The sequence below is a fragment of the Haematobia irritans genome, chromosome 1 (assembly GCF_050003625.1).
Source record: "Haematobia irritans isolate KBUSLIRL chromosome 1, ASM5000362v1, whole genome shotgun sequence".
Taxonomy (NCBI): domain Eukaryota; kingdom Metazoa; phylum Arthropoda; class Insecta; order Diptera; family Muscidae; genus Haematobia; species Haematobia irritans.
The window spans coordinates 209,979,523-209,995,894 of NC_134397.1; the positions used below are offsets into that span (position 1 = coordinate 209,979,523).

A 16,372-nucleotide genomic window follows, 5' to 3' on the forward strand; every position below is an offset into this window, starting at 1 on the left:
ACAAAACTCAAAACGTCTCGAGGTTTTGACTTTTCAATTTAACACGTTTATTATGGTTTTCTTAAGTGTGTTTAGCCCCTTGGTGATGTATACTTTTTGGGTAGGCCGGGTGTAAACTATGAAAAAATCTAGTGTATATTTTTAGGCTATTTGTTCACTGTATGCATATACCATATGCCTTTTAAAATAATCTTAAATTAAGAATCTATTTATTTTCTTTTCTTTTCACGCTTTATGTGTGTGTTTTTTTTTCTTCTATTTTGTAGTTATTTCCAATTTTCTTTACACCATCGAATATTTCACATTTTTAGTTGCACTTTGAATACTGGCTGGCTTTGACGTTTCACCTCCATGCTGCGGTACATTAATTTTCTTAAAATTTCAATTTCTTTTGACTTTTGCTTGCTGCACACTTTTTTCTTTTGTGTTGTGCTGTGTGTGCGTGTTCTTTCGATTCTATATGTTTGATCAATAAATTCCATTGAGATTTTCTTCCTTCATTTACTTTTTAACAATGCGAAATGTAGAAATCATTTAGCAGCGTTTATTTTCCATTGCCTATACGTAGGCGCTTCATTGGAGTGAAAAATATAGTGAATCGGAATTGCTGTGGCTTCGCTAGTGAGGTCTTTGTTTTGCACCTGTATCTATCGTTACGCTGTTGTTACTTTTTTAGTTTGTTGTGTATCATTTGTTTTATGATGGTTATTATTCAAAAAAAAAAAAAGAAAAAAAAACAAGTCAAGAAAACTAAATTTCGCATGTGCAATAAAGTTTTACTTACAACTTTTGTGTAAACAGGTCGAGGAAATTCCAGTGAACTCGAGACAGACTCATCCTGCCATTAAGTTTCCCTCTATAATCGCTGTATTTAGCTGTTATATGTGAACTGTTCAACAATATCGTGTTAATTTTAATCGTTTTCCTTTCCTCAAGACAATATTTGTTGTGGTGTTTGTTTTTTTTTTTCTTTTTTAGGGAAGGGGCTTTGTCGTCCTTCTCCCAACCTAATATTGAAATTGAAGTCATATAAATCATTCATTGGTTCGTTTTGTGTCACGTGTGCTTGAAATATAGTTCATTAGGTTACCTTTGTTTCTTTCATATAGAAACAGCATAAATAATTTAGTTGTCCTAGCTAGACAGGCCGTTTATTTTGTGAGTATGTTAACCAATATGGAACTATGGAAATAGTCCCATTCAGTTAAACTTTTCACATTGTATTGAATTCTATGTTGAAAAAATAAGTTGTGTAATTGTTTCGTTGTATTATCATCATGCGAATTTTTGTTTCCATTCCTGTGATTTATTAGTGCGTATCAATAGTTCAAGAATTTCCTATAATCGAATATTGTGGAAATCAACGGGTATATAGATTGCGATGCCATTGTAAGCATTATTCAGAAATAATTTTGAAAAAAAAAATCCCAAACAATTATGTCTGCAGAAATTGTCTATAAAAGTCCTGTAGTGCTTTTTTACATATTTTAGAAATAAACATTCAATTATTTTATGCATAATGGTTGGTACAATGTGAGTGCTAAAAATCTAAAATAATCTTAAGAATGGGTAAACATTCGTGGCCAATAGTTTAGAACACCAGTGGACGGTGTTCTTTAAAGCAACTAACCGGTTCTACCATAAAAGTAAATTTGAATTGTCATAAAAAAACCGACGGAAAAATAATACGATAATTTATTAAAAGATGGACATATGCATTTTTAATTCATGCACAGAAAAAATGTTCCCCTAAATATTTGCAATTACAATTTTAATTGAATTTCCTACAATATTCAACTAAAAATTTAATTGCTTCAAAAAATTATTTTAATTAATACAAAAATCAATCACAAGAATTAATTGTATCAATTAATTTTTTAATTGACTTTGGTGATTGATTCCATCATTTTTGCACAGAAAAAAATATCACCAAAATATTTCCTATTAAAAAGTTGATTGAAGCTGAACATTTTTTCAATTAATAAATTAATTGAAACAATTAACTTTTTAATCAAGATAGAAACATTAAGTTAATTAAGTCAATGATTGAAAATTTTAAAATTTTTAATTAAAACATTGATTGATACAATTGACTTTTTAATCAAACTCGGAAGACGAAGTCAGTTACCAAAAGTGATGGATATTTTTTTTTTAATTTTAAGTGAAATTATTTCAAACAATCAATTGTTAATCAAACTAAAAACACTAAGGCAATTCAGAAAATAATTGAAAATAGTCACTTTTTCAAATAAAACAAAAAAAAAAATAATTGAGTTTTGCAATCAACACCAATAAAATGTTTAATTGTATCAATTAAAAAATTAATTGAAATTGGCTAATGAAATCAATTATGGCCAATGTTAACATTTCAATGAATTCTCAGGCCAAAAATTTAAAAATACTCATTTTTAATAATCAATGTATTCTCATACAAACACAACGAACTTTCAAAAATATAAAAACCCAAGGTCATTAAAATTCGATTGACTGCCTTTCTTTCGAATGGGGTTTCGTTCGATATACAGTAACAGGGCATTAATTGTTTAATCAAGTATTTTTTGTATGCCCAATTAAAACTGTGATTGATACTATCACTTTCGTGATTGAAGACATTTCAATAAAAAAATTAATTGGATCAATTATCCACAGAAAAGGAGAACCTGCACACAATGGATCGTGTGAAATAAACAAAAATTTTAATTAAAAAAATGAATTTTGTCAAAAAAAAAAATTATTTCCATAGAACATTTTGTCAAAATCTTATTTCTATCGAAAATTTTGTTAAAATTTTATTTCCATAGAAATTTTTATCAAAATTTTATTTCTATAGAACATTTTTGTTAAAATATTATTTCTATAGAAAATTGTTGTCAAAATTTTATTTCTGTAGAAAATTGTCAAAATTTTATTTCTATAGAGAATTGTCAAAATTTTATTTCTATAGAAAATTGTCAAAATTTTATTTCTATAGAAACTTGTTGTCAAAATTTTATTTATATGGAGAATTTTGTGAAAATTTTATTTCTATAGAAAATTGTTGTCAAAATTTTATTTCTATAGAAGATTTTATCAAAAATTTTATTTCTATAGAAAATTTTGTCGAAATTTTATATCTATAGACAATTTTGTCAATCTTTTATTTTTTTAGATAATTTTGTCCAAATTTTATTTTAAAGAAAGTTTTGTTAAAATTTTATATCCATAGAAAATTTTGTCAAAATTTTATTTCTATAGAAAATTTTGTCAAAATTTTATTTCTATAGAAAATTTTTGTCAAAATTTTATTTCTGTAGAAAAATTTGTCAAAATTTTATTTCTACAGAAATTTTTGTCAAAATTTTATTTCTACAGAAAATTTTGTCAAAATTTTATTTCTATAGAAATGTTCATTTCAAAATTTCATTTCTATAATTTTTTTTTCAAAATTTTATTTCTATAGACAATTTTGTCGAAATTTTATTTCTATAGAAAATTTTGTCGAAATTTAATTTCTATAGAAAATTTTTGACATTTTAATTCTATAAACAATTTTGTCAAAATTTTTGTCAAAATATTTTTGCTATAGAAAATTTTGTTAAAATCTTATGTCTATAGAAAATTTTGTCAAAATTTTATTTCTATAGAAAATTTTTATCAACATTTTAATTCTATAAACAATTTGGTCAAAATTGTAGTTCTATAAAAAATTTTTGTCAAAATATTATTTCTATAGAAAATTTTGTCAAAATCTTATTTCTATGGAAAATTGTTGTCAAAAATTTTTTTCTATAGAAAATTTTATCAAAATTTTATTTCTATAGCAAATTTTGTCAAAATTTTATTTCTATATACAATTTTATCGAAATTTTATTTCTATAGAAAATTTTTGTTGAAATATTATTTCTATAGAAAATTGTTGTCAAAATTTTATTTCTATAGAAAATTGTTGTCAAAATTTTATTTATATAGAAAATTGTTGTCAAAATTTTATTTATATAGAAAATTTTGTCAACATTTTATTTCTATAGAAAATTTTGTCAAAATTTTATTTCTATAGAAAATTTTGTCAAAATTTTATTTCTATAGAAAATATTTTCAAAATGTTATTTCTATAGAAAATTTTGTCAAAATGTTATTTCTATAAAAAATTGTCAAAATTTTATTTCTATAGAAAATTTTATCAAAAATGTTATTTCTATAGAAAATTTTTGTCGAAATTTTATTTCTATAGAAAATTTTGTCGAAATTTTATTTCTATAGAACATGTTGTCAAAATTTTATTTCTATCGAACATTTTTTCAAAATTTTACTTCTATCGAAATTTTTTCAAAATTTTACTTCCATAGAAAAATTTTTGTCAATTTTTTTTCTCTAGATAATTTTGTCAAAATTTTATATCTATAGAAAATTTTGTTAAAATTTTATTTCTATAGAAAATTTTGTCAAAATTTTATTTCTATAGAAAATTTTGTCAAAATTTTATTTCTATAGACAATTTTATCGAAATTAAATTTCTATAGAAAATTATTGTCAAAATATTATTTCTAGGAAAATTGTTGTCAAAATTTTATTTCTATAGAAAATATTTTTAAAAATTTTATTTCAATAGAAAATTGTCCAAATTTTATTTCTATAGACAATTTTGTCAAAATTTTATTTCTATAGACAATTTTGTCACAATTTTATTTCTATGGACAATTTTATCGAAATTAAATTTCTATAGAAAAAATTGTCGAAGTTTTGTTTCTGTAGAAAATTTTGTAAAAATTTTATTTCTATAGAAAATTTTTGTTAAAATATTATTTCTATAGAAAATTGTTGTCAAAATTTTATTTTTTATAGAAAATTTCGTCAAAATTTTATTTCTATAGAAAATTTAGCCAAAATTTTATTTCTATAGAAAATTGTTGTCAAAATTTTATTTTTTATAGAAAATTTCGTCAAAATTTTATGTCTATAGAAAATTTAGTCAAAATTTTATTTCTATAGAAAATTTTGTCAAAATTTTATTTCTATAGAAAATTTTGTCAAAATTTTATTTCTATAAAAAATTTTGTCAATGAAGTTAAAAAAAAGTTAAATATATTTCAACTTTTCGGTTTCTGGTTTGCTTTTGACGTTAAAAACATTTATTGCCCGCTTTATTCCATTCTGATTCGTCCTTTATATCGAGGAAATATACGTTCGTTTCCATAACTTCTTATGAGCTGGATGTAATATCGAAATTTTAACAACAGTTTATGCCCTGTTCCTGTATATCGAACGAAAGCTTTCTTTCGTATTCCAAACGAAAGAAACTTGATTTTGGTTCCTCTATGTCAAAAAGCAAGTCACTTCATATTTTGTTGTCGAGTAATAAACAAACATATACAATATGTGACAATTTAGACAAAATGTAAAATACTCATGTTTGATAATGAATGTATTCTCATACAAAAGTATTGAACTTTCAAAAATAGAGAAACCCAAATTCGTTAAAATTCGAGTTACTGCCTTTCTTTCGAATGGGTTTTCGTTCGATATACAGGAACATGGCATTAAAGCTATCCATTTAGCCGAGAAAAGGTTATATTTTCAAAATATTTGAGATATATAATAATTATATATAATATTGACTTTGATTGGGGCCTGCTACAAGTAATTACCAGGTAGCCTCACAAGCCCCTTTGATATTTTATTGAGTACTTGAAAGTCACATGATGACTTAAGGCTACCTTATAGAACTGGTACCATGTATTGTGGTATTTCAACCAGATTACATTTTTCGAATACCATACATTTTTTTCAATATATCCTTTTACATTTTATTCCCTGTTAGGACACGCCTTAAATTCATTCATAATATCCATATGATTTTGTTATACCATTTAAATGTTGTGTTTCGTTGTTAAAGTTTGTTTTTGGTTATGAGATTTTGGTTTTTGTTTTAACTCAGCTTAGATTAAAACTAGCGCTAGATAAAGTAACACCTTTTTGCAAAATTGCTGGTAGTATAGTTATACCCTCCAGCCATTAATTGAATTGCACATCCATTTTACCTTTAAAGTTAACGCTGTTTGAATATTAAAAATGTTTTTGTTTTTTTTTCTTCTTTTTTATTGAAAATAAATGGGGAATTAAGCCTTACCATAACTAATAATTTATCTATCTCTTTTCCCCAGATTGGGAAGTATACGTCCACCAAAACGTTGTCGTAGCGACATGGATACAACATCGGCCTCGGATATAGTTATCATACATGGTAACTCTCATCCCGATCTAGCCAATCTGGTAGCCGAAAGATTGGGCATTAAAAGTGGAGGATGTTCAGTATTTCATAAAACAAATCGTGAGACCATGGTGGAAATTGGCGATTCGGTTCGAGGAAAGGATATTTATATCATACAAACGGGAACCAAGTAAGTTGTGCTTTAGCAGTCCTGGTTGTTATTTCGATTCGATTATAAACAAAAAATGCATTTTTAGTGCAATTTCCAAATTACTAATCGAATTAAAACTACAACTGGAATTCGGTTTTCTTCTTCTTAACTATTTTTTTTTTCAGAGATGCTAACAACAACATTATGGAACTGCTAATCATGGCTTATGCCTGTAAAACATCATCGGCTCGGTCAATTGTTGGTGTCATCCCTTACTTGCCTTATTCCAAACAGTGTAAAATGAGGAAACGCGGCTGTATTGTTTCCAAATTATTGGCCAAAATGATGTGCACTTCTGGCATGACACACATCATTACCATGGATTTACATCAGAAGGAAATACAAGGCTTCTTTGATATACCCGTGGATAATTTAAGAGCTTCACCATTTTTGTTGCAGTACATACAAGAAAGTGTAAGTTGATTAAACGTAGTGGCATAAAATATTGTTCAAGGGAAATTTGGCAAAAAATATAAAAAGTAGCCATAATTGAAAATTGTAAAAGAATGCCTTAACAATGCGAGCTATTGTCAAAGGAAAGATGAAAACAAATTTGGTTCTTTATCCAAAATAGAAAAACGAACTGTACCCGAGGAAAGATTTGTGTCTAATGATCCAGATGATCACAGACTATCCATATCTATCTATAGTACTTGGCGAAATTCCCTTCTTTCAATGAATGCTATTCGATGGTATTTTTATACCCTGCGTCACATTGTGGAAGAGGGTATTATAAGTTAGTGCATATGTTTGCAACACCCAGAAGGAGACGAGATAGACACATGATGTCTTTGGCAAAAATGCTCAGGGTGAGCTCCTGAGTCGATATAGCCATGTCCGTCCGTCCGCCTGTCTGTGAACACATTTTTGTGATCAAAGTCTAGGTCGCAGTTTTAGTCCAATCGACTTCAAATTTGGCACAAGTTTCTGTTTTGGGTCAGAATAGAACCCTATTGATTTTGGAAGAAATCGGTTCTGATTTAGATATAGCTCCCATATATATACCTTTCGCCCGATATGCACTTATATGGGCCCAGACGCCAGAGTTTTACCCTTATATGCTTGAAATTTTGCACAAGGAGAACTATTAATACCATAGTTGAGTGTACGAAATTTAATTGAAATCGGTTCATAAATTTTATGCTTTTTTTGACAGATTTTTCATAAAACCATTGAACATATTTTCCCCATGATTCTATTCGTAGCTCCGTTAAAAATTATTTGTTAAATATTTTATTACACTTTTATTTTTTATTTAGATACCCGATTATCGTAATTCTGTCATAGTGGCACGTAATCCAAATTCAGCTAAAAAAGCCACTTCTTATGCCGAACGCTTGCGTTTGGGTATCGCTGTTATTCATGGTGAACAAAAAGAAGCTGAAAGTGATCAAGTTGATGGTCGTTATTCACCACCGCCCAATAGGTAAGTCAATTTAGTTTCATTTCCTTCTATGCTTTACTTGTATTGCTATTCATGATAATTACAACGACATTCATATATCAATGGCGTCATAAATGTTTTTTGTTTTCTTGTTGGATATCATGTAGTTGTATGTACTCGATAGATATAAACGTCCTTAATTAATCTTTCAGTGTATACATATATCGTGTGTATGTCTAACAAGCACATGTCATTTGTTAGATCCATTTCTTTCAATAATTATGTTTTTATTAAAACTAAAAATAAACAAGTATATACAGTAGTAATTTCGGCCGGGCCGAATCTTAAATACCCACCACCATTAAATCAAATATAATATAATAGTTTCCTTTGAAAACTCTTCGTCGGTGCGGGCATCTTGATAATATATGTAGGATTTAGGGGGGTTGGATGACAGATATTCTCCCAAGCAAATCAATTCAACCAGTACACTTCCCGAAGATAAATTTAAAGATTCTATCTATGAAGACTAGATCAGGTTCTGGATTTATAAGAACCAATTTTGTTTGAATTTTAGAGAAATCATAAAAATATCGTGTAAATGATTAAAAAAGCCTTGATTTGAAATCTTAAATCCGTAGACCGCCATTATTTAAATGATAACGAGGAGTAAAATCTGGACATTTTACTTTTAGTTTCAAGCAATTTATATGATCAGTGCTCCTGCTATACCCTTAGGAAGTGAAATCGGTCGATCGATCAATGTCTTACATAATGGACCGTTAGAAATAAATGCGATACAAATTTTTGAGGGTCTAAAATACCAGTATATTTACATTTTCAGGCAAAGTGGATAAAAACTACAGATTCTAGCAGTCTAAGAAATAAATCTGGGAGGTAGGTTAGGTTAGGTTAGGTGGCAGCCCGATGTATCAGGCTCACTTAGACTATTCAGTCCATTGTGATACCACATTGGTGAACTTCTCTCTTATCACTGAGTGCTGCCCGATTCCATGTTAAGCTCAATGACAAGGGACCTCCTTTTTATAGCCGAGTCCGAACGGCGTTCCACATTACAGTGAAACCACTTAGAGAAGCTTTGAAACCCTCAGAAATGTCACCAGCATTACTGAGGTGGGATAATCCACCGCTGAAAAACTTTTTGGTGTTCGGTCGAAGCAGGAATCGAACCCACGACCTTGTGTATGCAAGGCGGGCATGCTAACCATTGCACCACGGTGGCTCCCGGGAGGTAGGTCTATATGGGGGCTATACCAAAACATGGACCCATACTCAAAATTTTCGACACACCTCTTAATGTTCCTCAAATACCTCTAGAATTCCAATTTCAGACAAATTGGGTAAAAACTACGAAATCTAAAATCGGGCGATCAGTCTATAAGGGGGCTATACCAAAACATGGACCGATACGGACCACTTTCGACACACCCCTTTATGGTCCTAAAATACCTCTAGATTTCTAAGTTCTGGCAAATTGGATAAAAACTACGCATTCAAAGGGTGATACGGTCAAAATTTGGTCAAGGGAAAACGCGTGTAAATCGGTGAAATTGTTCATTTAAAAAATTAAATTAAATTTCTTTTTCAAGTTCAATTAGTATAAAATTCAGGAAAATATTCAGTTAGGCTTTCGCTTTTCCAAATCCGAATTGCCGGGCCTCACGCTTGACACCTGCCATCAGATTTTGTACAGCCACCTTGTCCACCTTCTTCGCCGCAGAAAGCCAGTTTGCCTTGAACTGCTGCTCGTCCTTAGCAGTTTTTTAACCTTCTTTAGGTTCCGCTTGACAATAGCCCAATTGGGCGGAGCTCTGGCGTGTTGGGAGGGTTCTTGTCCTTGGGAACCACCTGCACGTTGTTGGCGGCGTACCACTCCATGGCCTTTTTACCGTAATGGCAAGATGCCAAATCCGGCCAAAACAGTACGGAACAACCGTGTTTCTTCAGGAAAGTCAGCAGACGTTTATTCAAACACTCTTTCACGTAAATTTCTTGGTTGACAGTCCCGGAAGCTATGAAAATGCTGCTTTTCAAGCCACATGGCTTGCCAAACCAGATATTTCTTTGCGAACTTTGACAGTTTTATGTGCTTGAAAATATCTGCTACCTTTCCCCTTCCTTTTGCCGTATAAAACTTCTGTCCCGGAAGCTGCTTGTAGTCGGCTTTGACGTAGGTTTCGTCGTCCATTACCACGCAGTCAAACTTCGTCAGCATCGTCGTGTACAGCCTCCGGGATCGCGCTTTGGCCGTCGTATTTTGTTTATCATCTCGATTTGGAGTCACTACCTTCTTATAAGTCGATAGTCCGGCTCGTTTTTTGGCTCGATGCACGGTTGTAGACGATACACCCAGCTTATTTGCGGCATCTCGGAGAGAGAGGTTAGGGTTTCGCTTGAAACTACCGGCAACTCTCTTTGTCGTCTCAGCGGCTTCCGGTTTTCGATTTCCCCCCGATCCAGACTTCCTGGCTGTCGACAAACGTTCCCCAAACACTTTAATTACATTTGTAACGGTTGATTTGGCAACTTTTAGCGATTTTGCCTGCTTTGCGTGCGAGTAGCTAGGATTTTCGCGATGTGCGAGCAAAATTTTGATACGCTGCTCTTCTTGCTTGGACGGCATTTTGACAACAGAAGAGTGAATTCCAAAATCAAAATAGGAGCAACATTCTACACACACACCTTCAAAATGAGGGGTGTTCAGGTTTTTTAAATGCAAAATTCAAAGAAATACGTCAAGTTTATATTGACCAAATTTTGACCGTATCACCCTTTATAAGTCCAAGAAGAAAATTTGGGAGATCGGTCTATATGGGGGCTACAACGAAACATGGACCGATACACCCCATTTTCTGCACACCTATTTGTGGTCCTAAAATACATCTCGATTTCCAATTTTAGGCAAATCGAATAAAATCTACGGTTTCTAGAAGCTCAAGACCCCAAATCGGGGGATCGGTTTTTATGGGAGATATATCAAAACTTAGACCGATATACCTCTAGATTTTCAATTTCAAGCAAATCGGATAGAAAATACCGTATCTAGAAGCCCAAGCATGGACCGATACGAACCATTTTCGACACACCTCTTTATGGTCCCAAAATACCTCTAGATTTCCAATTTCAGGCAAATCGGGTTGTAAATACAGTTTCTAGACGCCCAAGAAGTAAAATCGGGAGATCGGTCTATATGGGGCCTATATCAAAACATGGACCGATACACCCCATTTTCGACAAACCAATCTTTGGTCCTAAAATACCTCTAGATTTTCAATTTCAGGCAAATTGGATAAAAATACAGCATCTGGACGCCCAAGAAGCAAAATCCGGAAATCGGTCTATATGGAACATGGACCGATAGGCACAATTTTCGGCACACTCTTTTGTGGTCCTAAAACACCTTTAGATTTTCAATTTCAGGCAAATTGGATACAAATTAGCGGTTTTAAAAGCCCTAGACCCTAAATCGGGAGGTCAGTTTATATGGGGACTATATCAAAACTTGAACCGATATAGCCCATCTTCGAACTTGAGCTGCATGTAAACAAAACACGAATCAGTGCCAAATTTCATTTCATAGCGCCATTATTGAAGACTGTACCGTGATTACAACAAACAGACAGACGGACAGACGGACATGCTTATACCGTCTTAGAATTTCTCCCTGATCAAGAATATATATATACTTTATATAGTCGGAAATCGATATTTCGTTGTCGCCATTCTATGGTGGTGGGTATAAAAATTAATTATTTCAAACAATTTTAATGTTTTTTTACAATTTTAATATTTTCGAATCTTAATTTGTTCAATTATGCTTTCATTTTTGTTTGTTTCTATAGTAACATTTTGTAGTCCCATCATGTTCCTCCATATAAATGATTAGGTTGGACTCATTACTAATTTTTTTAAAATAAATTTTCGTTTTGATTATATTTCTGTTAATTTATTTTAAACCTATGAAAACAAAGTACATTTCAACTCTTGTCCCTCTTCAAGAAAACATTCTTCAAACTGGGTAAAAAATATATATATATATTTTTTAATTCTCTCAATCTTCCAATTTTCTATTGAAGAAATTAAAATTTGTTTCTTGCATTTGCTTGATTTAATTTTTTTGCATGTATAAAATTTATTTACTGCACAGCTTCAAACGAACAACGTAATTAATTTTAATTAAGCGGTTCGGAAATATTTTTTCATAAGCATTCTTTGCACGGTGTATGAACACAGAAATTGTATTGAACCAAATTGTTTCATATTTTTCCCGAAATTTATTCTTATGATACCGGATAGCTGAAATAAAGTGTTTTTGATTTAAAGGTCCATTTTTTTCAAAATATTATTTAATTCAGATGTTAAAAATGTTGAATTTGTTCTTTTGCTTATTCTTCTGAATCAATTCCATCCCCTTCAAAGCTATCCTGTCTCTATGAAATACAATTCTGCCAAAATTTGTCCAATCCTCGACACATGCAAACGTCTCTTTCCGGTATAGCTCTTCCTCGATTCTGCTTTTATTTTCTCTATCGACTTTAAGGGCTGGACTTTTTTTATAGCTAGAAGTCACACTGAGCCAAGTCAAGCGAATATAGAAGTTTCTACCACTATGTTTTACTGTAACAGTGATATTACTTCTATTTTCTGCAAAATGTTCATGAAGAAAGAGTACAATGGCCCATATTTGACCTATATTAAAGGTGTGCGCGTGAGTGAAATTTCATTCATGGTCCAGACACCATCTGCAAATGTCATCTTTAAGGCCTATTCTTACCACATGTTTTCCGAAAGTCCTCGCGATAGTTCTTCATATTTGATATCCTTTAATGGTTCGCAAAGACTTTGTCAGTTCCACGAGCACCCTCTGCTTCTTCATTTTCCATTATTCCACAGTACCCAGGTACCCAACCTAGATTTACATTTAGAGAGAACCACAAGTTCTCTACGACGGCGGCTGACTACCTTAGACCTTATTTTCAGTGACAAAGCCTTTATAGTTGCTTAACTGTCGATGAAAAAGCTGATATCTCTTTTGAATAATGGCCTCATCAGCAACTTTAGTATTTTTTTACTTTTTGGTAGATTGGTTGAATTCTTGATGTTTTGGTAGAAATTTTCTCTAGAAATAGAATTTTGAAAAAATTGTCTATAGAAATAAAATTTTGACAAAATTTTCTATAGAAATAGAATTTTGGCAAAATTTTTTATAGAAATACAATTTAGATAAAATTATCTATAGAAATAAAATGTTGACAACATTTTCTATAGAAATAAATTTTTGACAAAATTTTCTTTAGAAATAAAATTTTGACAAAATGTTCTATAGAAATAAAATGTTGACAAAATGTTCTATAGAAATAAAATTTTGTTTGTCAAGTTTATTTGGGCAAAGCCCTATAGACTGCAAGATGGTTGGATGGACGCACGTTTCGGAATTACCACATTCCTCATCAGCATCCTCTACTTGCACTTGCTCTACTAGTTTAGTCTATGCATGGTTTTAAGCTGAAATCAAAAACAACAACAATGAAATACAATTTTGACAAAATTTTCTATAGGAATAAAATTTTGACAAAATTTTCTATAGAAATAAAATTTTGACAAAATTTTCTATAGAAATAAAATTTTGACAAAATTTTCTATAGAAATAAAAATTTTGACAAAATTTTCTATAGAAATAACATTTTGACAAAATTTTCTATAAAATAAAATGTTCTATATGAATAATAAATAAAATTGTTGACAAAATTTTCTATAGGAATAAAATTTTGACAAAATTTTCTATAGAAATTAAATTTTGACAAAATTTTCTATAGAAATAAAATTTTGACAAAATTTTCTATATAGAAATAAAATGTTGACAAAATTTTCTATAGAAATAAAATTTTGACAAAATTTTCTATAGAAATAAAGTGTTGACAAAATTTTCTATAGAAATGAAATTTTGACAAAATTTTCTATAGAAATAAAATTTTGACAAAATTTTCTATAGAAATAAAATTTTTGAGAAAATTTTCTATAAAAAAAATTTGACATTTTCTATAGAAAAAAAATTTTGACATTTTCTATAGAAAAAAAATTTTGACATTTTCTATAGAAAAAAATGTTGACAAAATTTTCTATAGAAATAAAATTTTGAAAAAATTTTCTATCGAAATAAATGGCCTGTTCCCGTATATCGAACGAAAGCTTTCTTTCGTATTCCAAACGAAAGAAAATTAATTTTTGTTCTTTTATTTCGAAAGGCAAGTCACTTCATATTTTGTTGTCGAGTAATAAACGAACATATACAATAAGTGTCAAGAAAAAAGTAAAAGCATTGTTAACATTTGAATGAATTTGAATTTTAATAATCAATGTATTCTCATACAAACGAACCGAACTTTCAAAAATAGAAAAAACCCAAATTCATTCGAATTCGAGTGACTGCCTTTCTTTCGAACTGGTTTTCGTTCGATGTACAGGAACAGGGCAAAAATTTTGAACAAATTTTCTATAGAAATAAAATTTTGAAAAATTTTTCTATAGAAATAAAATTTTGACAATATTTTCTATAGAAATAAAATTTTGACAAAATTTTCTATAGAAATAAAATTTTGACAAAATTTTCCAAAAAAAATTTTTTGAGAAAATTTTCTATAGAAAAAAAAAAATTTGACCAAATTTTCTATAAAAAAAAATTTTGACATTTTCTATAGAAAAAAAATTTAAAATTTTCTATAGAAAAAAAATGTTGACAAAATTTTCTATAGAAATAAAATTTTGAAAAAAAATTCTATAGAAATAAATGGTCTGTTCCCGTATATCGAACGAAAGCTTTCTTTCGTATTCCAAACGAAAGAAAATTGATTTTTGTTCTTTTATTTCGAAAGGCAAGTCACTTCATATTTTGTTGTCGAGTAATAAACGAACATATACATTAAGTGTCAAGAAAAAAGTAAAAGCATTGTTAACCTTTGAATGCATTCTCAGGCCAAAAATTTAAAAATACTCATTTTTAATATCAATGTATTCTCATACAAACGAACCGAACTTTCAAAAATAGAAAAACCCAAATTCATTCGAATTCGAGTGACTGCCTTTCTTTCGAACTGGTTTTCGTTCGATATACAGGAACAGGGCAAAAATTTTGAAAAAATTTTCTATAGAAATAAAATTTTGAAAAAAATTTTCTATAGAATAAAAATTTTGACAACATTTTCTATAGAAATAAAATTTTGACAAAATTTTCTATAGAAATAAAATTTTGACAAAATTGTCTATAGAAATAAAATTTTGACAAAATTGTCTATAGAAATAAAATTTTCCAAAAAAAAAATTTTTGAGAAAATTTTCTATAGAAAAAAAATTTTGACAAAATTTTCTATAAAAAAAATTTTGACATTTTCTATAGAAAAAAAATGTTGACAAAATTTTCGATAGAAATAAAATTTTGAAAAAATTTTCTATAGAAATAAATGGCCTGTTCCCGTATATCGAACGAAAGCTTTCTTTCGTGTTCCTTTCGAACAGGGCAAAAATTTTGAAAAAATTTTCTATAGAAATAAAATTTTAACAAAATTTTCTATAGAAATAAAATTTTGACAAAATTTTTATAGAAATAAAATTTTCTATATAAATAATATTTTGACAAAATTTTCTATAGAAATAAAGTTTTGACAAAATTGTCTATAGAAATACAATTTTGACACAATTTATATAGAATTTTGATAAAAATTTTTTTAGAAATAAAATGTTGACAAAATTTTCTATAGAAATAAAATGTTGACAAAATGTTCAATAGAAAGAAATAAAGAAGTAAGTGAAGTCTAAAGTCGGGCGGGGCCGACTATATTATACCCTTCACCACCATGTAGACCAACATTTGCGTTACCATCTCAACTACTTCAAAATTTGCTGGGAGCTATATAAAGATTTGCATTTCCAGACACAAATAATTATAATGGAGACAATTTTTTGTACTTCTACAAAATCTCTAGAATTAAAATTGAAATCGGATAACTCCCTGGAATGAAACACAATGTTAAAAACAATATCACGGCAAAACTCTGGCTTTTGAGGCCATATATGTCCAAATCGTACGAAAGATATATATGGGAGCTATATCTAAATCTGAACCGATTTCAACCAAATTTGGTACACTTACCGATACTATTAAACGTACTCCTTGTGCAAAATTTGAACTAAATCACGGCAAAACTCTGGCTTTTGAGGCCATATAAGTGCAAATTGGACGAAAGATATATATGGGAGCTATATCTAAATCTGAACCGATTTCAATCAAATTTTCCAAGCATTGGTATAATATCAATTCTACTTTTTATGCAAAATTTCACGAAAATTGGTAGTAAACTTTGGCCTCTGTGGTCATATGAGTCTAAATCGGACGAAAGATATATATGGGAGCTATATCTAAATCTGAACCGATTTGGTTGATATTTTGCAAGTTTTTCGAGACTCATAAAATATTCGGATGTACTGAATTTGAAGAACATCGGTTGATAAACATGCCAATTATGACCAGATAAATATATATGACAGCTATATCTAAATCTGAACCGATTCAAAA

General features: G+C 29.6%; 1 protein-coding gene across 4 annotated transcripts in view; it reads left to right on the forward strand.

Moving 5' to 3' along the window:
• Positions 1-16,372, forward strand: part of LOC142222530 (phosphoribosyl pyrophosphate synthase-associated protein 2) — a 73,769-nt gene that overhangs the window by 44,970 nt on the left and 12,427 nt on the right. For 3 of the 4 annotated variants that reach the window (XM_075292709.1, XM_075292706.1, XM_075292708.1), the window contains 3 exons: positions 6,141-6,377; positions 6,524-6,812; positions 7,658-7,824. In XM_075292709.1, coding sequence (XP_075148824.1) covers positions 6,181-6,377; positions 6,524-6,812; positions 7,658-7,824 — 653 coding nt within the window. In that variant the 5' untranslated portion in view covers positions 6,141-6,180. Of the gene's footprint in view, positions 1-266; positions 360-6,140; positions 6,378-6,523; positions 6,813-7,657; positions 7,825-16,372 lie in introns of those variants that run through there. The other variant, XM_075292707.1, reaches the window with a different exon arrangement.